The sequence below is a fragment of the Moschus berezovskii genome, chromosome 4, assembly GCF_049115385.1.
Source record: "Moschus berezovskii isolate FMDL1 chromosome 4, NW_MosBer_1.0, whole genome shotgun sequence".
NCBI lineage: Eukaryota > Metazoa > Chordata > Mammalia > Artiodactyla > Moschidae > Moschus > Moschus berezovskii.
Window position 1 is genome coordinate 62,059,773 of NC_142463.1, and position 23,316 is coordinate 62,083,088.

The 23,316-nt window shown below is 36.1% G+C and overlaps 1 protein-coding gene across 7 annotated transcripts in view; it reads right to left on the minus strand.

The window, feature by feature from the left end:
- Nucleotides 1-23,316, minus strand: part of TTLL7 (tubulin tyrosine ligase like 7) — a 114,414-nt gene that overhangs the window by 76,660 nt on the left and 14,438 nt on the right. For 6 of the 7 annotated variants that reach the window (XR_016037205.1, XR_016037206.1, XM_088835432.1 and 3 more), the window contains exons 6-10: nucleotides 21,305-21,463; nucleotides 19,216-19,432; nucleotides 14,314-14,478; nucleotides 8,662-8,820; nucleotides 2,515-2,609 (exon numbers count right to left, since the gene is read on the minus strand). Coding sequence is in view for 5 of the 7 variants with exons in the window: in XM_088835432.1 (XP_088691558.1) it covers nucleotides 2,515-2,609; nucleotides 8,662-8,820; nucleotides 14,314-14,478; nucleotides 19,216-19,432; nucleotides 21,305-21,463 (795 nt within the window). In the remaining 2 variants the exon portion in view is untranslated. The remainder of the gene's footprint in view (nucleotides 1-2,514; nucleotides 2,610-8,661; nucleotides 8,821-14,313; nucleotides 14,479-19,215; nucleotides 19,433-21,304; nucleotides 21,464-23,316) is intronic. The other variant, XM_088835431.1, reaches the window with a different exon arrangement.

The following is a 23,316-nucleotide window of genomic DNA, read 5'->3' on the forward strand; positions in this document are numbered from 1 at the left end:
CTGGAGAAGGAAGTGGCAACCCACTCCAGTATTTCAGTAATACTGGAAAATTCATGGACAGAGGAGCCTGGCGGGCTACAGTCCATGGGGTTGCAAAGAGTCGGACACAACTGAGAGACTAACACTTGAATACATTATGCTAACCTAAATAAGGCAAAACAGCAAAAATTGTATGATTCTACTTATATGAAGTACCTAATCAAATTCATAGAGACAGAAAGCAGAATAGGTGTTTACCAGAGGCTGGTGAGAGGAAAAAATATGGAGTTGTCTAATAGGTACGGTTTCACACAATGAAAAAGTTTTGGAGAAGGATGGAGGTAATTATTGCATTATAATGTGAATGGACTTATTGCCACTGAACTGCACACTTAAAAATGGTTACAGTAGTAAGTTTCAAGTATATTTTACCACAGTTTTTTAAAAATGAGTCAACATCTACCAGAGGGACAAAGCTAAAAGAAAATTAAGTGAGAATACACACAAAACTATGGACACGCGGAACAGCATCGTATAAGTGTTCTTTTAAAAAATTAATTCCAAGGCAAGGAAAAGAGAAGAAAAGGTGATCAGGTTGGCAAGAGATGCAAGGGCTAGATTATAAAGAGTCTATGTCTAAAGATTAAATGACTTGTAGGCAATGTTTAAACTTTCTGATAATGTGGAAACAATCTAAGCAGAATAGTAGAATTTACAAGTATCTCTTTAAATGTTCGCATCTCTCAGGCTCTGCCCTTGCCCCTCTCTACTTCTCAATATACACACACTATGTTCTCATCCACTGAATTCAACAGCAATCCATACATGTATGTCAGTCACATGGAGGTCTCTTATCTCCTGGGACCCTTGTGTATCAAATCTCCCACTTGACAATTCCGCCTGAGTGTTTCAAAGCACTTCAAAATCAGCATGTTTAAAACTGAATTATCTCTTAATTTCTACTTCCCCCATCACTTCTAAGTCTGTTTCTTGCCTAAAACCTTTATCTAAATAAAACACATACTGTCAAACAACTCATCTAAGCCAGAAACCTAGGAATCATGGGGGATTTTGAACCCCCAGCACCTACTCCTATAGCAGTAGGCACTCAATAAACACTTGTTAAATGACTTGGAGAGCAACAGAGTGGATGCCACAAGATGGGGTGAAAGTCAGTGCTGAAGGAAGGGAATCAATAAAACAGACCAGGAGAGAAATGAGAAGTCCTTAAACTTGAAAAGGAGACTAAGAAATTAAGTCATACATTTGACAGGACTACTTAAACAATATGTATGCCAAAAAATGTATAGGTATATTGCTTAAATAATCTAAAATACCTGATACATTTATATAAGTGAAATAAAAAATTCCCATTCTATATCTCTTTCCTTCCTATTCATTTCCTTTAGAATAACTGAAATATTGGAATTTAGGCAAATCGTTCTCTGATCACACAAAAGAAGGGGTCACATGAAAATTTCTGAACAAGCTATATCTCAATCTCTTTCTAATAATGCCTTCCATATAAATCTACTTCTCAATCAGGCATTTACTAAATGTTTGAAAATATTTCAAGTAAATAAATTGCTTGGAGGCATCCCACAGCTCTTACAGTGTTCTTGAAATAACAATTAGAATCAACTGAGATCACAAAATTCCACTTAAGTGACCTCAAGAGGTCCTAGAAGTTATTTGAACACTTATACTAGAAGACAGCTCACTGTTTCATTAAACAATTCAGTTAAACTTCTAACAAGTTTCTCTCATAATAAGCTAACAGTTTCCCACATAGCAACATTTCAAATATTTGATATTCATGATCATGTAAATGGCAGCCAGTCTAATAATATTCCATTGATCCAGCAATCCCAATTTTGGGTATATATCCAAAGAAGTTGAAATCAGGATTTAGAGTGATACTCACACACCTATGTTCATTGCAGCATTATTCACAACAGCCAAGACAAGGAAGCAATCTATGTTCATCAATGGGTGAACGGATGAAAAAATGTGGTACGATGGAATATTATTCAGCCTTTAAAAAGAAGGAAACTTGTCTATTCTTTTCAATGGGAAAAGTTAAGCTCACTTAACTGCTTCTCTTTTCCATCTACCCTGGCAGCCTGAAATACTGGGAAGACCTCTGGACAGAAAGGTAGGAAATGCATTTTTGAGTTTTTTTTACTTTCTGAGTGACCTTTATGCTTTAGTTTCTTCTTATGAAGTAAGGAAACAATCTAGAAGGTTTCCTAAGGTATGTTCCAATTCTACCTCATACTCTGTATTCAATAATTATACCAATAATGAAATTTAAGCATATTTATTATAGGTTCAAATCATACATGGGGAAGGGGGAGTAGAGTTCAGGAGGAGAGGAAAAGATATTCAAAGAGAAGAAAATTAAATGGGTTTAAAAAACAGAATCAAGAAACTCACAATATAAAATACTAAAATTACAAGCCAATTCTATTTGCAAATGACTGTTCTATACCAAACATGGTGAAAAAATTCCAAAACACAGAGGAAACAATTTACCTAATATTTAGTAGCTTCAGTGCATTTAGCAGCACTCCCTTTTTCACATCATAGTCTATTTTCTGATCAGTGCCAAAGCTCGGAGCTCGATTAATCTGAAATTAACAAAGAAAACAATGAGTAACCAAATGTTGGCAGATCAATCTATATTCAGTAAAAATTTTTTAACCTAATGTGGGATCCTCAACCAGTAGAAGGATTCTACAATAAATCTCAAAACTCTACATAGTCGATGGTCCAGTTACCACTGCCACACCTGCATTCCCCATCACCTTAATTTAAGTCAAGGACTTGCAAGGAATTGACTGTCATCACTGCTCCTTTCCCCTGCTGCCTTAGCTCAGGATTTTTCAGTCAGCATTATCTGCTCTCTCTCCAGTCCACTCTCTCCAAATTATCACCCCATGCATGCCAGGTATTAAATTTAGAAAGTTAAAGTGATTCATCCTGACAAAAAGTTTGGACGACCAGTAATAATAATAACATGGAACAAAAAATAACATGCATGTTACCAATATAGTAATAAGTATACTCATATATGAATTTTGCGTGTTGAAATTATCAGTCCCCTCTTTTCAGATTTTCTGGATGGATCATCCATTGCTGCCTAAAAATAAATTTTCTCTCTTTCTACCTGGGTCAGACAATAATTCATCAATTTTCATTTTACTTCATTTCACTGAAATTACTTGGAGGATAACATTAAAGGTATCTGAAGACTAACCTGTATAAGCTTTTCTAACTGTTTAAGGATTCATGGAAATAAATGAGCCATTTGCAACTGTTCTACTTTACTCCATCACTTCCAAAGTTTCATTAAGAAGAAAAATAACAAGCAATTATATATACTTTTATATACATACATATATATATGTGTATATATATATATATATACCCAGAAATGTAGTTTATAATATGCTATAATTTCAAGAGCTAGAGTTTTTGTTTTTTCTTTGCTATTGGTGGGTTTTGTTGTTATTGTTGATGTTATGAAAATGTAATTGGAATAGCAGATATTTAGGGAAATTACTTATTCTATTAACTCAATTGATGAGAACACTATTGAGTTCAAAACTACAGCTTAACTTCTTGACCACCAACTAATTCCAGAGGCTATCTCAAAAAACATGCATCCTGCTATTCAAAGAGGAGGGTCATCTTATACAAATCCAGCATCACAGGAGACAAGGTAACTGACAGCATGCATTTTACAACTAGCAGCTTAAGGAAATACCACATTAGAGTTAAATCATCCAGGAATATAAGTGCTTCTAATCAGAAATGTGGCACAAGATCGCTTCAGAAAAATTAGAAACAAAAGTCCAACAGACAACAGAGAGATCACTTGCAATCCCAACATCTAGCATACTGTTAACCATTTGATAAATGATGTTCCAGATATTTGCTACACATATTCATCATATTCATTTTACCTTCCAAATATATCTCTGTACTAAATATTTTATTTTATAACCAAGGTTTACTCTGAATGGTGTGTCACATAAATCTTGTATGCCATCATTTTGATGGCTACATGGTATTCCTTGTGTAGAGATCAGTTCAGTTCAGTTCAGTTCAGTCGCTCAGTCGTGTCCGACTCTCCGCGACCCCATGAATCACAGCACGCCGGCAAACTAATTTCTTCAATTTGCCTTACTGTACTATGTCCTTGCTGATTTCTGATTTAAAAGGTGATGAACCTATTTCTATCTTTGTGATGTGGTCTCAAGGGGAAGAGAATAACTTGGTAATTGCAAGAATATGCATTTATTCCAGGGGATTTTGAGAAAGGGAGTTTATTAGTCTACTACTTCAAAGTTCCAAGCATTTCCTCTTACAAGTGCAGAGAAAGGATAGAGTGGTATATTTTACATAAAAAAAAGTTTCAGGCATTCCAGCTCTAGAATTTATAAAACAAAGATAGTTCTGCTGCTAGATATAACAGGATTATTAAAATAAAACAGACATTTAGGAATCGATGATTAAGTGGTTCACTGAAATGTTATCTATCTGTATGGAAAATCTTAGTGTTTCATTTCAAATTGCAGCCTGGAATTCTGCCAGGCATATCGCTCCACCAGGATGGTACGGAGGCCTTGATACAACACAATCACAATCCTCTCTCTCATCTATTTCAGATTCTTCCCTCTACTATCATTTGAAAGAAATTGGTCTATGAAGAAATGTGCCTACATACTAAATAAACTAATATATGGAAAGGCAGAAAAACTTAACTCAATTAACACTTTGGATTTTAAGTTTTATGAGAAATTTAAAGGTAAAAAGAAAAGAAAAACCACAAATGGCTGACAGAAGAAACACCGAAAATTACGGCTCCATCCAGCCAAACTTCTACTATGTGATGACTTCTTTGTTCTCATTTCCTAACATGGTTGTAAAACAGACAAAGCTCACAGTGTTAGAGTTTTAAAGCAGAGAAGCTTGTAAATGCACACAAAAGGAAAATTAATAGAAAGCAAATTAAATTAATATATTTATTAACTGTCCAAATTATAGTTTTATTATCAAGATAAGCACAATCATTTTATGCACAGAAAAAAAGTCTCCATAATAGTTTCTGGGCTGCTAAATTAGTGCTGTTCCCTCTGGCCTATAACTTATCCCAGCCTCAACCCCAACTCTCCTAATCCCTGGCCCCGCCCCACCTTCTACAGCCTTAAGTACTCTGACCAGGTGTTCACTCTTTTGCAGACTTTTTTTGAACTCGCAAATATACACATGTACACAAAGAGATTAATCATTGTTTGTGCTGTCTCCTGTTTCCTACTTATACTTGTAATTATTATTATTATAAAACACATAACTGAGTCCCCTACAAAAACAGGACAAGTATTCTCTTATTTTTCTTTTATCTCCACCATCTGGTGCAATGATTTGCAAATTAAGGATACTTAACAAACCAGAAGTATATTTATACTCCACTTAATTTCCATGTTTTTCCCTAAAAATGTTTTCTATGACTGAAAATCTCTGTAATTTGCCACTATGAATCATCGCCTGCAATTATTGAAGTTAACTAAGTTATCACATGCTCAGAGGCATCCTCTGCCTTATTCCACTTGATGGCGCCAAAAGGTTTTTAACAATGTATATTCGCAATACTATGATCTCAGATTCGTTCAACTGTTTTGATTTAATACATGTTCAGTACCCACAGCTCCCTATTATTGTGGTGTTTTTTTAATGGGCTATGATTGATTTGAAAATGATGAAAAATAGCCAGGACATGGAAGCAATCTAGATGTCCATCTGCAGACGAATGGATAAGAAAGCTTTGATATATATACACAATGGAGTATTACTCAGCCATTAAAAAGAATGCATTTGAATCAGTTCAAATGAGGTGGATGAAACTAGAGCCTATTATACAGAGTGAAGTAAGCCAGAAAGAAAAACACCAATATAATATACTAATGCATGCATATGGAATTTAGAAATATGCAAAAGATAACCGTGTATATGAGACAGCAAGGGAGACACAGATGTATAGAACAGTCTTTGGGACTCTGTGGGAGAGGGTGAGGGTGGGATGGTTTGGGAGAATGGCATTGAAACATGTATATTACCATATGTGAAATGAATCACCAGTTCAGGGTCGATGCATGTTACAGGATGCTCGGGGCTGGTATGCAGGGATGACCCAGAGGGAGGATAAGGGGAGGAGGGAGGTGGGAGGGGGGTTCGGGAGGGGGAATTCATGTACACCTGGGGCGGATTCATGTCAATGTATGGCAAAACCAACCAATATCAGTTCAGTTCAGTTCAGTTCAGTCGCTCAGTCGTGTCCGACTCTTTGCGACCCCATGAATCACAGCACTCCAGGCCTCCCTGTCCATCACCAACTCCCGGAGTTCACTCAAACTCATTTCCATCGAGTTGGTGATGCCATCCAGCCATCTCATTCTCTGTCGTACCCGTCTCCTTCCACCCCCAATCCCTCCCAGCATCAGAGTCTTTTCCAGTGAGTCAACTTGTCGCATGAGGTGGCATACTGTAAAATAATTAGCCTCCAATAAAAATTAAAATTAAAAAAAAGAAACAATGAATATAAAATTAAAATAAGTTATTGTGGAGTTTTTGTTTTTTTTAAGTGGTTTATTGATCAGGACACTGTTTCTACTGTTTCCCCATCCATTTCCCATGAAGTGATGGGACCAGAAGCCATGATCTTAGTTTTCTGAATGTTGAGCTTTAAGCCAGCTTTTTCACTCTCCTCTTTCACTTTCATCAAGAGTTTTTTTTTCTGGCCATTTATTTTTCTGCACTCCAAAATCACTGCAGATGCTGACTGCAGCCAGGAAATTAAAAGACGCTTACTCCTTGGAAGGAAAGTTATGAGCAACATAGATAGCATATTAAAAAGCAGAGACATTACTTTGCCAACAAAGGTCCGTCTTGTCAAGGCTATGGTTTTTCCCGTGGTCATGTATGGATGTGAGAGTTGGACTGTGAAGAAAGCTGAGTGCTGAATTGGTGCTTTTGAACTGTGGTGTTGGAGAAGACTCTTGAGAGCACCTTGGACAGCAAGAAGATCCACCCAGTCCATCCTAAAGGAGATCAATCCTGGGTGTTCATTGGAAGGACTGATGCTGAAGCTGAAACTCCAATACTTTGGCCACCTCATGTGAAGAGTTGACTCACTGGAAAAGAGTCTGATGCTGGGAGGGACTGGGGGCAGGAGGAGAAGGGGACGACAGGGGATGAGATGGCTGGATGGCATCACTGACTCGATGGACATGAGTTTGAGTGAACTCCGGGAGTTGGTGATGGACAGGGAGGCCTGGCGTGCTGTGATTCATGGGGTCGCGGAGAGTCGGACACGACTGAGTGATTGAACTGAACTGAACTGAACTGAAAGTAAGAGGAAGGGCCACTGTTCAGAGTCAAATGCTTTCACATTCAAGGAGCGGAGGAAGTAAAAGCATACATAAAGTGCTTCACATTTATCTTATTTCTAGGATCCAAGCCAGGAGCATAATTTGAATACCTGACAGAACTGTATTTGATTAGCAATAATACACATTATTTGTTCACAGTAGATTCAACAAACACACACATGAAAGCGGGAGCCCTCAAACTGGAAGTGTCTTTCCTAAAAATATATTTTGAATGTCTTGCTTTCACCTATCACTCAATTTGCTTTCCGAAACCTTGGTATTACAGATGTAACTTCTAATTTCTAAATCATTAACAAAAAAAAAGGGGTAATCAACTTAAAATTAAAGGTAGTTGATGATGATATCTTCTATAATAATATATTCCTTAAAATGTAAGTAATCTAGTAAATACTAGGTGTTTAGATAGGTGCTATTTTCCTAAACACAGTATTTTGTGGCCATGCAATCTATGACAATGGAGCCTGATGATCAGAACCAGGTGTACTGGCTGGGGCACTGTAGGACCACATGACTTCTTAGGTTTCTTCTATATATAACAAAAGCATGACTGAAAGAAAGGTTAAAAAATCTTAGAGATCATTTTTATTTTTCCTTTATATTATTCTGTATTTTCTAAATGTTAAGTGACCTTTTATAATGGAAGAAAAATAATGATGACTCTAACCACAGGGACTGGCAGAAAACCAATCCAAAGGCACAGCTGACAGGCTAGACATGAGGGGAGCCCTAGGCACATAATATGGTCTTGAAGAACTCATGTTACCCAGTGTGTTAGGTATTAACCAAGATTAATGTGCTAACTGGAGCCTCTCTCCTCTAGGAGAATTTGAAGGGGAGGGTCACTGAAGCCAGGGAGCTACAGTCCAGCAGCCCAAGCACTCACACAGAAGAAACACAATATCCTGAAGTCATGAGGTGGTAGATCTGTGAGGCTGAGAAAACAGTAGAGAAAGTAGACCTCAAATCAGTAACAGCAGATCCAGGCATATATGCAAAATGCCTAGCCTAGAAATTCACCCAATGCTGATTTGGGAAAAGTAAAATCAAACACATTGATCCACTTGAGCAAATGTATTCCTTGAATTATTCTCTTCCTCCAACATACTCCAGTCAGGCCTCTTTATGCTCAATGAATGAAATAACTGTGCCAAGTACACATTTAACAAGCAGTTGTTTTAATAGACAAGAACAGTACTCACTTCTCTTCCTTCTTAAAGAAACACCTTACCTCCAGAAGCCATGGCTTTAGTTTTCTATCCAACAAAATATCAAATCCCAGGACTTCAAAGCAGACACTTTCACTTCCTGGAGGTTGACCAGGTCTGCACATTCGATATGCATGCAGGACGTGAGGTTCTGCCACAATCAGAGTCTTCACCACCAATTCCTATAAGTTTTGTGATTAAAAAAAAAAAAAAATGAAAAGCTTTATTTCTTTTTATCTCATTTATACACATGGAAATAAGGCCTGGATTTATGAACTAGCATCCTGCCCAGGTTCACAAAACTGTGTTGTATCTTATTCCTACTGTTGCTCAGACTGCATTTCATCCAACTCACAACCTGCCCACTGTGTTCCAGGCATGCTCGCCTTCTCTAGGCTCCTCGCACTAGCTGATCCCTCTCCCTGGAACACTCTTTCCCCAGTAATTCAATGTCTGGCTCCCTGATATTCAGAGAGTCTTTCCCTGACACCTGAGTCAAAAGTAGGCACCCAAACATTATTCCTTACACAGCATAGGCCCAGCTGATCTTTTTTCTTTTTTTTTAAGAGCAGAGTCTTTGTCTGTATCATTTACAACCCCATTCCCAGTCCTTACAATAGTACCTGGCACTTAGTAAATGTTGAAAATCATTTGTGAACAAATAAAATAAAAGTTTATGAATGTGGCTTGAATTTGTTAAATAATAAGCTAGGATCATAATTTCACCTTCTCAGAAACCATACAAAAGGGGAGGGGTGGGAGGGAAAATAATTCCAAGGAGAATAACTATTTCACAAACAACATTATAGAACCTCCATTTAGAGAAAGGCTGAAAGGCCAAGAGGACAAAATTTGGGAGAGTTGGGTTTCTCCATGCAGTGATGATTTTGTAGTTCAAAAGGTTTATCTGAGATCAGAGTAATGCCAATCAATGAACTATCAACATTTTCTGTGAGGACACATAATACTAGTAGGGTGAGTTACTAATGCTAATAAAAGAAAAAGTTGGTTTACTGAAGTCTGAGAACAAGCTACAGATTGCAGAAAAGCTGTCCCCCTGGTTTTTGCTTAGAATATATTCTTTTTAAGCCCCTCTCTACAGGTAGACAGCATATTAAAAAGCAGAGACATTACCTTGCCAGCAAAGGTCTGTCTAGTCAAAGCTATGGTTTTTCCAATAGTCATGTATGGATGTGAGAGTTGGACTATAAAGAAAGCTGAGCGCTGAAGAACTGATGCTTTTGAACTGTGGTGTTGGAGAAGACTCTTGAGAGTCCTGTGGACAGCAAGGAGATCCAACCAGTCTATCCTAAATGAAATCAGTCCTGAATATGTATCAAAAGGACTGACGCTGAAGCTGAAACTCCAATACTTTGGCCACCTGATGCAAAGAACTGACTCATTTGAAAAGACCCTGATGCTGGGAAAGACTGAAGGTGGGAGGAGATGGGGATGACGGAGGATGAGATGGTTAGATGGCATCACCAACTCAATGGACATGAGCTTGAGTAAACTCCGGGAGTTGGTGACAGACAGAGAGGTCTAGCGTGCAGTCCATGGGGTCGCAAAGAGTTGGACACGACTGAGCAACTGAACTGAACTGAACTATAGGTATAGGCAATATTGTATGGCAATTAAGAATCTGGCTCCCAAGTCAGACTTTTTGAGTTATTCCAGGCTTTTCTACTTAGTGGCTGTACAACCCCGGTCATGTTGCTTAAACTTTGTGAGTCTCATTTTTCCCAAATGTAAACTGGCAATAATAGTAATAATACCTGCTTTTAAAAGACTGGTGGAAGGACAAAATGAGACTCCATGTGAAATGCTTAGCATAGTGCCTAGAACAGAGTAAACCTTCAAGAGGGGTAAGCAACTTAATTACTATTGCTATGTTTATCCTTCATTCGTCTAGAACTCCACCTCATATGTCTAGTTAGCCGTAAATATTCCATTGCTTGGGGAAGCAGCACTTACTACATGACAGAAAAAATGGAAGACAAAGTTAATTTCACTGTTACACAGAATCCCAACACAGACTGTATTTGGGTCTATCAGAGATGCCCTGTAAGGCTGTTCTCAGAAATTTTATTCAAAATAACAAATTCATGGTATTAATAGCACCACCGATATGTAGATAAAAGACTACTTTACATAAATCTTGAGATATTATTGAAACTACTTGACTAGGGAAAAATGTTAAAACCTTGGCTAACAATTGTCTGTGTGAAATAAGACATACTGGGGGTGAGGAGGCGGGGATGAATATTTAGACTCTGAATTGCAAATCTGTGTTTTTTTCTGCATAAGAAACAACATATTTCCAAGAATGTAAAGACAAGATTGCATGTATATGTGAAGTCAGAGATGACATAATCAAACACAAATTCCACTAATGCTTCTCAGAATTTCCAGTATTGATGATTTTTACCTAAAGTATATAAAAAGCATTCAGTAAGGATGATTTTATGAATGGTTTTAGTCGTTTTTAACCTTCATGGCCTAATTTTCTCTTGATTTCGTATCCATTCTTGACCAGCACGAAAGCACACATATAGAGTACTGATGAATGTTAGTTTTCTTATACAGACAGCTACTTCTTAGATAAATTACCATCAATAAAGTGGTCATTGAAAAAAGTTCTAAGTTAAATTCATGAAATTTGAAAACTATTAAGATAAAAATTTACTGCACAATTGCCCTCTCCACCTTCTATTGTCATTCTCTTTTTTATATTATCCCATTGATTGATCTTAAGATGATATCTGTAAGTATATGCAATTCTTAATAAAGAAGGGAAATTTTAAAATAATTACATAAATACAGTCAGTTTGACAGGATAATTGTAGGAAAGTACTTGGAAGCTATCAGTCTATTATTTATTAATTGGTTATTTATAAGATAATATATAACTAATACAGGCAAAATTTATCCATTTATAGAAAAGATCGTGAAATGGGTCAGAGCACAATTACTATGCTCAGGTCATATCTGAAAATTATATTCTAGGCTCTAACTGAAAAGTTAATTTCCATACTCATTAATATTAGTTGTACTCCTAATTCAATTATGTGGGGAAAGTACCACTTAAAACCAATGTCTGTAAAGCTAATGGGACTCATATTTCTCTCTGATTGACTCTGTATATTCCTCACCAAGGCAACCCAACAGGTTCCACCTTTTCACAAAGACTTCCCTGAAGAATCAAAGTGAAGAATTTAGTAAAGAAAAAAAGAACACCAGAGGCCATCTAAAACTTGGTCTCACTGAGCTAGTATTTAAAACAACCCATTCATTAAATCATCCAGGTATCACAAAGTAGGATCTACCATCAATGAGTTATTTTCCAAAATTGCAAATTTCAGCAGTTTGATGCTTCTGACCCACAGGATAGTAAACTATCATTATGAGAATACTTTTGGAATTAAAAAAAAAAAAAAACTGGCCTATAAAACACACAGACAAACAAACAGCATTGTTGGAATCAAATTTCTTGTTTGGATGTGTTTAGTGTCTCGGGAAGATATAATAGAAAGTTAACAAATTGGTAAGAATTTGACCAAATCCAAGTGACAAACTTCAAAATTTGAAGGAACCGCTAAATTTTTAAAAAATTTGAATCTGTTGCCAACGTTTATAAATCAGGAGACTTATGGTACCTACTGACAAATTAGGAGAACAAGGCACACTGGGCCCAAAATGCCACACGGCACCAATAAGCTGGTGCTGAGTAGTGTCTATGCCCCCTTAGACCTCGGATGCTCTTCAAATTACCACTGTTCTAAGCATCCCTATTTTCTTCTATCCAGATTACTTCATTCCTTTTTACTTGTCTGACACCTAAGGAGCTTTGGGTTTTCATTCTGTGACACAGAAAAGAAGATTTAGAAAGAAACAACCAACAAAACATCTGGGAAAGGAAGAACTATAATGATGCTGATTTTTTTCTCTGATTTTCTCAAGAGAATTGAGTTCAACCAACAATGAATTTTCATGTCCATTTTCGATGATATCTTTATATAAATATATGTCATTTGTCCCAGAAGGAAAGCAACATCAAATTGTATAGCCCTCATCACATTAAGTATTTTCAGTAGACATACTTCTGAAACTTTAATATTTCTGCTAAGATTAATAAAAGGGTCTGTTTCATCAAGGTTATCGTCTCATATGTGCTTCCTTTTCTCTCTTAACCATCACTATTTGGGATTATGAATTTCACCCATACATACACTGTTAATTGCCTGCTTTTCCACCTGAGAGAGAATTTCAACGTATCTAAAGGAAAATCCATCATAGCCTAGTGGACTTTTAAAAACTTGATTCAGGTGTCAATTCCTCAAGGAAGTCCTCTTCCTATCTCCATCTACACTATACTCCATCTATTCCCTCTATACTATACAGGCTACTATCTGTGATCTTAATCTACATCCCCACAAATCCAATGTATGCCTATATTTCTGTACTTGATACACTGCATTTCATTAACAACTTATGTTCAGGTTTTTCCTATCAAACTCTTGAAGCTTGGACTTGTATCTTATATATCTTCAAATTGACAGCCAGAGACAGGCTTGTAGCACAGCTTCAACAAATGTTTACTGAATAAATGAATGAATGAACAAATAAATATATAGAACTCTTTTCTCTCATCTGCAAAACTAAGCTCTACACCGTCTTCTCAAAATAAACTTCTTTCTATTCTATTTCAAATAAAGCCACACCCATTTTCCTCATAATTATTCCTTAGAACTACAGAGGAATCTCTGAATTCTTCTTTCCCACTTCCCCATTCTGAACATGCAGTTCATCTCTAAGGTCCACTTCGTTGTCACCTCTTTCAATTCAGACCATCTTTTTCACTTAAGCTACTCTCGAGTGCCCTCCTCTATCTACTCTTGGTCTTCACTCTAAGCCATCTAGCACTCATTCTCAGATTTATCTTTTAAAGTCATGGCCTTGGTCATTATCACTCTCTTCCCTTAAAAACTGAATGAATCCATACTGTCTACCAAGTTAAGCCTTGCTTTTCAGACCTAAAACTTAGTCTTCCCATTTATTATCATAAGTCCTCATGAATCTCCCACAAATACAATATGTGCCAAACTGAACCTCTTTTAACTATTCTCATACCTCCATGCCTTACTTATGCTTTGAAAAGTGAAAGTTGCTCAGTCGTGTCCAACTCTTTGGGACCCCTTGGACTGTGGGTTGCCAGGTGCCTCTATCCATGGAATTCTCCAGGCCAGAATACAGGAGTGGGTAGCCATTCCCTTCTCCAGGGATCGAACCCAGGGTCTTCCTCATTGCAGGCAGATTCTTTATCATCTGAGCCACCAGGGAAAACCAAGAATACTGAAGTAGGTAGCCTATTTCTTCTCCAGCAGATCTTCCCAACCCAGGAATAGAGCCAGGGTCTCCTGTATTGCAGGCAGATTCTTTACCAGCTGAACTACCAGGGAAGCCCGACTTATGCTTTGACCTCCACTTAAGATTCCCTTTCCAATCACGAGCAGTAAAAGTACTAATCATCTACTTATGACAAACTTCACTTTCTTCATTAAAATACACTATATCTGCCCAATCTAATGTAATCGGTTCTTTATTTTAAATGGTTGATGATCCTTTCAAGTAATACGAGGAGAGACAATTAAAATTATGAAATGGTACAATCTTACTGAAATATCACTCCAAAACTTAGCAACATCATGCTGATTTGCTTGTAGGAATTCTGTAAACCATTTGATGGAACGTTTGCTGCCTTTGTTTTCAGTTTCATCCCTTTCAAAACGTTCATTATGCTTGTTCACAGAGTAGTTTGTCAGATGCATGTATAACTGGGTCTGTAACAAATAAGAACCAAAGTTGTTATCACCTATGAAACTCTAGAACCACGAGGTTTCACAGAAAGAAATGATCCAAGGAGAAAAGACAATTTTAAAGTTTAAAATATACAGATTGATAATTTCATGATTATATAATTTTCCAAATAAAATGCAATGGCACGTTTTTCTAAAAAAGATTGTGACTATAGTCATCTACAAAGTTACTCTGCATGTTATTGAAAATATATCTACCACAGAAGATAGATGAAAATAATAATGCTATGTAGGGTAATTAAACGAAAATGCAAAACTATATACTGCTAAGCAAGAAAAGTGCTCTAACTGAAGTTTGCTTTTCTTAGTTGGTTTGTTTTCATGTTTTTCAAAAGTGTCATCCTAATTTGTTTTGGGGAAAGAATTTTCTGGGACAGCATTCTGGGTCTTTTCAAACAAAAATTTTAAAGTGAAAGTTCAAGTAAGTAGCAGAAACTGACAAGCGGTATACCAACCACAGCCTCTGCTCTCCCATCCTGACTGGGAGGTCACTGTAACTTGTTAACACGACAGAGTGCACTTAGAGTCAGCAGACAGAAACACCACACATGCACATGTCTAAATGACTAACAGTAAATTTACAGAGCTCCATATTGGCGCTCCATATTGGCGCTCTTAGGACTTAGTCTCTCTATAGTCTTATGTTTGTTGTCACTGTTATCTTCAAATAAACTTGAAAAAGAACTCAAAATTTAAAACTTCTCAAAATTTAATGGCTCCATGTCAATCTATCAAACACTCACTCATGATCCTTCTCCCAGAGACCACTTTAGATAACTATGTTGCATCGCAATTAATATATACTTCAAGCATATGATTATTATTTTGATTGGTTAATAACCAATGATATTTAGATCATGTTTTATTTTTACTACAGTTACTTAAGTCTATAGTACTGAAATCTTTGAAGCAATTATATAGAACTTATCATATGAGCTACATGCTATTTACTAATCCATATGCCCACAAGTAATTAAGAATCTTTTTTTCATTCATTGAACAAAATTTTAGGAACATCCACTACTGGGAAGAATGTATGCTGGGCACTGTGGACACAAAGATGAACAAGACAGACATAGTCCTTCCTCTCATTACAGTTAGAAAAAGCTTTAAGTGATATTTAAAAGAAAGTGCATAAATCTCAAGTTTGTCTAATTTTAAGTGCTTGATTTAAAGAAAACGGAATTAATCAAACTGTAACATTCCTAGTTTCCAAACTAGAAATTATTTTTTGTTTGGAAAATAATTTTTGAGGAGCTCTCCACTTGGCAGAATACTAACAGCAATAATAAAAATTCTAGCTATCCTAGTGAAAGAGAAATGAAACTGCATTTTTAAAACATTATCTTTGTAAGTAGGATTGGAAATTCCACAATTTCACATCTACCTTGACAAAAAAATCCCCATCTAAACAGCGACTTCACTTTCACTTTTCACTTTCACACATTGGAGAAGGAAATGGCAACCCACTCCAGTGTTCTTGCCTGGAGAATCCCAGGGACGGGGGAGCCTGGTGGGCTTCCGTCTATGGGGTCACACAGAGTCGGACACAACTGAAGTGACTTAGCAGCAGTAGCAGCAGGAAACAGTTAATTGTCAGTTGGACATTTGTCACAAGGAGAAGTGATGGCAGCTATGAATCAATAGCAACCTACATTCTCTACCTTATTTTTCAATGTATAGGTTCAAAATAGTTAATTGGGATTACAAAGTTTTACAAGGATGGGTGGACTGATACATTGGTAGCAAAAAAATGAATGTTCATTTCAATTTCTGAAATTCTCTTATATGATCTCCTTATATGTAGTTTATCAATATTTAATTCTTACTTAAAACAAAATGCATAAAATACATACTATTTTAAAAATTAGAAATATGAAGAGGAAAAAAAACAACAAAATGGGAGCATTTTTATTTAAATAAACTTCTCTTTTACATAAAGTGACCTCATTTTAGATAAAGTTTTATATTTCACTCTTTAAATTTTTCATACCTTCATGTAGGAATTCAATCATGAAATTTTAGAGATATATGAGGAACACTGAGGTTTATACAAGAGAATATACTTTTTCATACACATGAGAACCGAAGCCAGGAAACTATGTGACTGAACAATACTTGGCAAAGCAAAACCTAGAGGCCACATCTCCTGACTCTCAATCTTCAATACGACTTCCTAACCAAGTGTCCTTAAGCAAATTATATACATACAACTTAAGAAACTGAAATAAATCACTTTATCATCCAAATGAGCTTCTAAGTCTTACCTTTTCCTATCTGTTCCCTTCCTCTTTCCTCTCAAAACCTAACTATCTGTCTTACATTTATATAATCCCGTCTTACCCACACCAAATATTTTAATTATAATCTATGACCTGACAAGCCCCAAATTATGCCTGTAGCTCAGCTCTCTCATCTGAACGTCAGACCTAAACTGTATATCCAAATTCCAATAGTATAGATCCATTTCGAAGTTACACAGGCATCTCAAACCAGACACGTCAGCTTTTTGCAAAGCCTTTAAAAGCTGCTGTACACACATGTCACCCATCCACCCGTCTGTGCCAAAACTCTTGACTTTTATCCTTAATTTCTCTCTTCATTCCCTCATTCAACAAATCAACCTGTCAGTATATCAATGCTCTCTAGGTTACCATAGATATATCTGAAACCTATGTTCTTATTCTTTACTTCAAATTACATCATCTTTTTTCTCACACATGGTTACACTAGAACACAGTTTCTTACCCCCGTTACTCTAGTCTCTCCCATCCATTTATAGCACCATCTCATATTCCCCATACTGTAGACCAGGTGACCTTTTTAGGACAAATATCTCATTCCTTCTTTCCCTTGTTTAAAATCTTTCAATGTTTCCTTTATTATAAGAGTAAATTCTATAATCTTAGCCATGGTCTACCAAGATCTGGCCTCTAGGACTCTCCATCCTGATATATGAACATCCATCCTTTCTTAGTCTGTGCATGCATGTTAAGTTGCTTCAGTCGTGTCTGACTCTGTGCAACCCTATGAATAATAGCCTACCAGGCTCCTCTGTCCATGGGATTCTTCAGGCAAGAATACTGGAGTGGGTTGCCATGCCCTCCTCCAGGGGATCTTCCTGACTCAGGGATCAAACCCTTCTCTCTTAAGTCTTCTGCATTGGCAGCCAGGTTCTTTACCACTAGTACCACCTGGGAAACCCTTCAATAGTCTGGGCTTCAGCCATGTTGAAAACATCTGCTCTCTGCAGACATAACATACTCCCTCTCATCTCTGGGCCACTCTTCTGCCTGGAGTTTTAACCCATCCTATTCCATCTCTGGCCTAGCTAACCCCTCACTATTCAAACTATTCACTATTTACTTTATAAACTCCCTCTCTAACCTTCATCTCCAATTGAGTTAGATGCCCCTGCTAAACACTGCCATAGTACCCTCAGTTTCTTAAACCACTACACTCATCACTGGGCATTATAATTGCTTATCTTATTTTCTGCCTCCCCACTAGACTGTTGCTTTGTAAGATCAAGTACATTGTCACTGTTTTTCCAAAACCAGCACAATGTCTAGAATGCAGTAGAGTCCAAACATCACTTGGAGACTGGATATATCTACACCTTATGACCTTTAAAGAGATGATGCTTCCTTTCATCTTCCTTCCCTGTAAAAATTTTGGCAGTTCCTTATTCTTCCTTGGCAAGGTCTAAAACATTTTTTAGATAATTGAACATAGCAACCTTTATGATCAGTCATTATTTAATTTTGGAAAATGACCACTCAGTGTAGTTAATTGTGTGCATAATATTGGAGAAGAGCAATAACCAGACTTTTGACAAAAATGGGAAACAATCATTAATTAGGTGTAATTTTTACTATAATTAGTAGATCCAAAAAAAGAGGTAGAGGTTAACTGAACTTTTAAGTGTGAAGAATAAACCACAGTTTATCTCTCATAAACTATAAATTACAGTTATGACTTTTATCATAAATTATGATAAATTATAGTTGGAACTTCATAAACTATACAAGCATGACTTTCATCTATATGTTATGGCTGCACAAAGGTAATCTTAATGGAAAAATTAAAAAATCTCCACTAAATAGAATTAAAAATGTACCCCAAAACTGCCAATGTATTTCTCTACTTCATAATTAGTAATGTAAATTTAAAACCCTCTCTTTTCTTCCAATAATAATTAATAACGCTACTTTCTGATAAAATTTTCTCTGTTTTATGTACTTTCTCCCACATTCTAAAACATACCTTTCATACAAAACCTGCTCAAATACCACCTTTGCCATTAGAAATTGAACAAAATCTATTCCTACACTCAATTCCGTTACACTCTATCTGCACTTCTCAGTGGCATATTATTTTAATTTCTATTTCCGTATCAGTCACTTCTATCCAGGACCACTATATACACAAACATACTGCAAAATCAAACCTTATGCTCACAGCACTAAGAGGGGGTGCCTTTTTCTAATCAGCCTTCCTGGAACAGCAGATACATATTTTTTTCTAATTTTCACAAAGCTGTCTATAAATTAGAGGCAGTCTTGTTTATGTATATAATTCTTCTAGACTATAAAATTCTGACAGGAAGAATTTTGTTCATTTAATGTTTATACACAATGGGTATTTTAAAAAGTAGATCCTAAACAAATGAATACAATCATAGTGTCTAGTACTACTTACCAAGTTGGATTCATTAGGTGGAATGTACTTCTCTGTTCCCATTCGCACAAGTCCATCATGGTAGAGAAATATTTTTAGTGGATCACATGATGTTACCAGGATATAAATTCTTAAATCAAATTTGTAACCTTCCATTAGGAAAGGCTTTTCAATATATTCTTGAACAATCAAATGATCCTGAGATGGAAGTTTGTCACCATTTCTTATCAAAGAAATCCTAAATTTAAAGAAAAGATTAAAAGAATAATTTTGGAGTCAAGATGTTTACAAAGTTGCAGACAATACTCAAGAGGAAAGTGATTCCATCACATACACACAAAAAAACAGCATAAAGATACTGTCAGAAGCAATTTTTTGGAATCCTGGATACAAACCAAAAGCTTGTAATAACCAGGGAACTTGTAATAAAAAATAAAACAAAAACAAAACAGCTGAATCTCTCTAAAAGAACTTCTTAGCATTTTAATTTACTCTGGTACCACTACATCTCCGAGCTCAGCACTGTCCTTGAGCAGCAGCCCCTGTTCCTACTATAGGCACTGGTTCTAGAGGGAGTAGAACAGTCCTATTCTTGTGGTTGTTTTGTTTGTCCATGTGTTTAAATCAGTTTGGGGGTTCCCTGGAGGATCTCAAAGGATTTGCTTTTATCTTGTCTAATTGAGAACTCTCCCAGTGCTGAGGCAGCTACTTGGGGGAGGGGGATGGGAGACAAATGCTGATAAACATTTAGAGACAGATGTATTAGTCCCTGCTGCCTAAGGCAACAAATATTTGGGGAAAACAACAGACTAACTACAAAGATTGGGATAAAAGACGGGAATGAGAGTCTTTCCGGAAGAAGGGCTTTGGAAAGCTCTGAACTATTTCTAAGATTCTAGAAGCCTATATGCATGCCCAGGGTTAAATGTATGCTCAGGAAAAGACTTGAGAAGGCTGTAAGCTCTTACTTCCAGCTAACCATCTAGCTCTGTACAAGCAGGAAGTGAAGGCTAAGGCACAGTTGCAAATGCCTAGCTAAGCACTGAAGGCATGCTACAACATGCATACATACATACACACACACACACCCATCTGCAAGGACTGGGGGAATTATTTTGTTCCAAGTGTTTGTAGAAATCTCTGTTCAAATACTAACAGGTTGGACAATTACAGCTGACCACTGGCCTAACAGAACAGGAACTTCAGAGGCCACACACAATAAAAAATACAGACTTTACAAAATTGTTTTAGAAAGGTCTGCTGCTGCTGCTGCTAAGTCACTTCAGTCGTGCTAAATAAATAAACAACATCTAGAACAAACAGTAACACAAAACCCTGTAGAGGAGAATCTAATTATCAAAGTTGCTGCATTACAATATTCACAATGTCCAGTTTTCAACAGAATATCATCAGTTGTGCAAAAAAAAATTATGGCCCATACAAAGAAAAATTCTCAATTAATAGAAACTATACCTGAAGAAATCAAGATATCTTGTTCACTAGACAATAAATTATTTAAATCAACTATTTTAAATTTTCTCAAAGAGCTAAAGGAAATCATGTACAAAGAACAGAAGGAAATCAAAGGAATAATATCTCACCAAATGCAGATTATCAGTAGAGATAGAAATTATACTTTAAAGGTGGTGAGGAAGGTGGGTGGGAGCCAAACAGAAATTCTGAGGTTGAAAAGTACAGTAATTGAAACAAAAATTCATTGGAGGGGTTAAACATAAGATTTGGGAAGGCAGAAAAGGATCAAAAAACTTGAAGATAAATCAATTGAGATTAGTCTGAGAAATAAGAAAGTAAAAATAAAAGAAAAATGAACTGACTTGAGAGTCCTACAAGACAACATCAATAATATCAACATGCTCATAATGGCAGTCTCAAAAGGGGAAAAAATACTGTGAAGAATTAATGGCTGGAAATCCCCCAATCTGATGAAAAATATTATCCTACACATCCAAGAGGTATAATAAGCAACAATTAGGAATCTATTTTATTATTTTATTATTTTTTTTCATATTAGAACTCAACTAAGAGCAAATGGTCACATTTATTCTCCCAATTCTTTAAAAATTTTATGTATTCCAGATGAAACACCTACCCATGACCCATTGCACCATTAGCTGGCTTTACTATAAAAGTCTTCTGCTTTCTTTTTTTCTTTAATTCTTTCATATAGTTTTGAAATTGTGTATATTCAGCAGGGAAGATCCATGTTCGAGGAACAAAGGCATAATCCAGAGGCCGGGACTTGATCATTCTGTAAATTAGATAATATGAAAAGTACTTTCTATTCCAACTTGTCTAACCTTCCTTTCTCTGTGCTACTGACATTGACTACAATGACTTAAATTCCCTCCATTTCTTCATTTATTGATCCATTCATTGACTCATTTCTTTAAATGCCTATTAATCACCTACTACTTGTTAAGCACTATTCTAGATACTAGGGACACAGTAGTGAAATTTCTGCCCTATGTACTAATTTACATATTAATAGATCAAATATTTGAGTATATGCTATATATTGGGCACTGAGGATTAACACGGTCTTGGTTCTAAGGTATTTACATACAAGCCATTAATTAAATACAATGTAATAGTTGCAAAAAGGTATATAAGGCAAGGTAAAATGTGCAAGGCAACATTAACTCTGGCTCTGGGATGAGGGTGGTCAGTATGTTTCACAACCAGGTGTCATTCATACTGCCTCTTAAAAGATGATGTGGAGTTCACTGGGTCATACACAGGGAGAATTTTCAAATTGCCTTTTACCCCAGTACTTTTTGAGTGTTACTACTTCTGTAAGAAAACCACTGAAGCCTGAGTCAGCAGAGGTTTTGCTCATATGAACTACTATCTACCTACACATGTGTTTTTATTGAGTTAATGTTTGTCCTGACATTTCTGTATTTGCTATAAATCAGGTTGCCTATATGATACATAACTTAGGGATATTGATGCAATACTAGATATAAAATGTTTGCTTTTGATTAATCCAAATGCTATTTATTTCATACACACTGATTCTCAATGACAATTTTTAAATCAGTAGAAATATTTTAAATTACTGTCTATTAAAGAAAAATCTGATTGTTTCAAAAAGTCTTCTTTATAAATGTATGCAAGTCTTTTATAGATGAGCAAATATTATTCCCAAATGAGATTAGTCAAAATTAAAATGGAACCCTAGGATACAATATGCACAGAAGTAGGGCCATTTTTTATGACTAGAGTGTGGAGTATATAAGCCCCTGGACTCCATGACTAGAAGGTCATACAGTTATACTGCAAGTGCTCTTTCAAGAGAACTCTGTAAAAAAAATTGTTTCCACTATGAGAAGAAAAATAATCACCAACTCCATCCAACAAATCCAAAATAAACCAACCAGCTAAACAACCTCACTACAAAACAGGCTAACATTGACTGGTCTGAAACACACAAACACACACAAATCTAATGGAAGCACAATAACAGTCCTAATGCACCACTGCTGCTTCCAACACCCTTACGTGTATTTATATTTTTATAAATAAATTTGTAACAATAATACAAAATTAGATTAAGTTAAATCCTTAATAGAACAATATATTTAAAACTAACCATCTAGTGTTTATGAACAATACCGTTTCTTCATATATACATTTGAAAAAAAATCCAAGCATACATATATTCAAGAAAAATACTTTATTCAATTTAGGTGATCTAGCACAAATCATTTAATATAAGAATATGTAGCTTCAAAAGAGACAAGCAGTCTCACTTAGGAATTTGGAATACTAGAATAATTTCTGCTCAGAGTTCTGTCATAGATTTACTAAATGATATTGAACATGTTTTTTTTTTAACTCTATTTTTAATATTACTTGTTCATCACTTTTTACCTAACAGAAGATCTTTTTATCCTCAAGGAGACTTGCAAGGATTCTACAGAGTGAAAAACTGCCTAACTGCAACAGCCTATTAATGGGTCTGCATTTAACCCTCTTGCCTCTCCTGGGCCATACAGAATTCTGTTGTCTACAAAGCAGCCAGAAGGATCTTGGAAAAATGTAAATTTGGTCATATTATCAACTTCATCTCCCCCTCCTGTTCTGTGGCATTTGGGATAA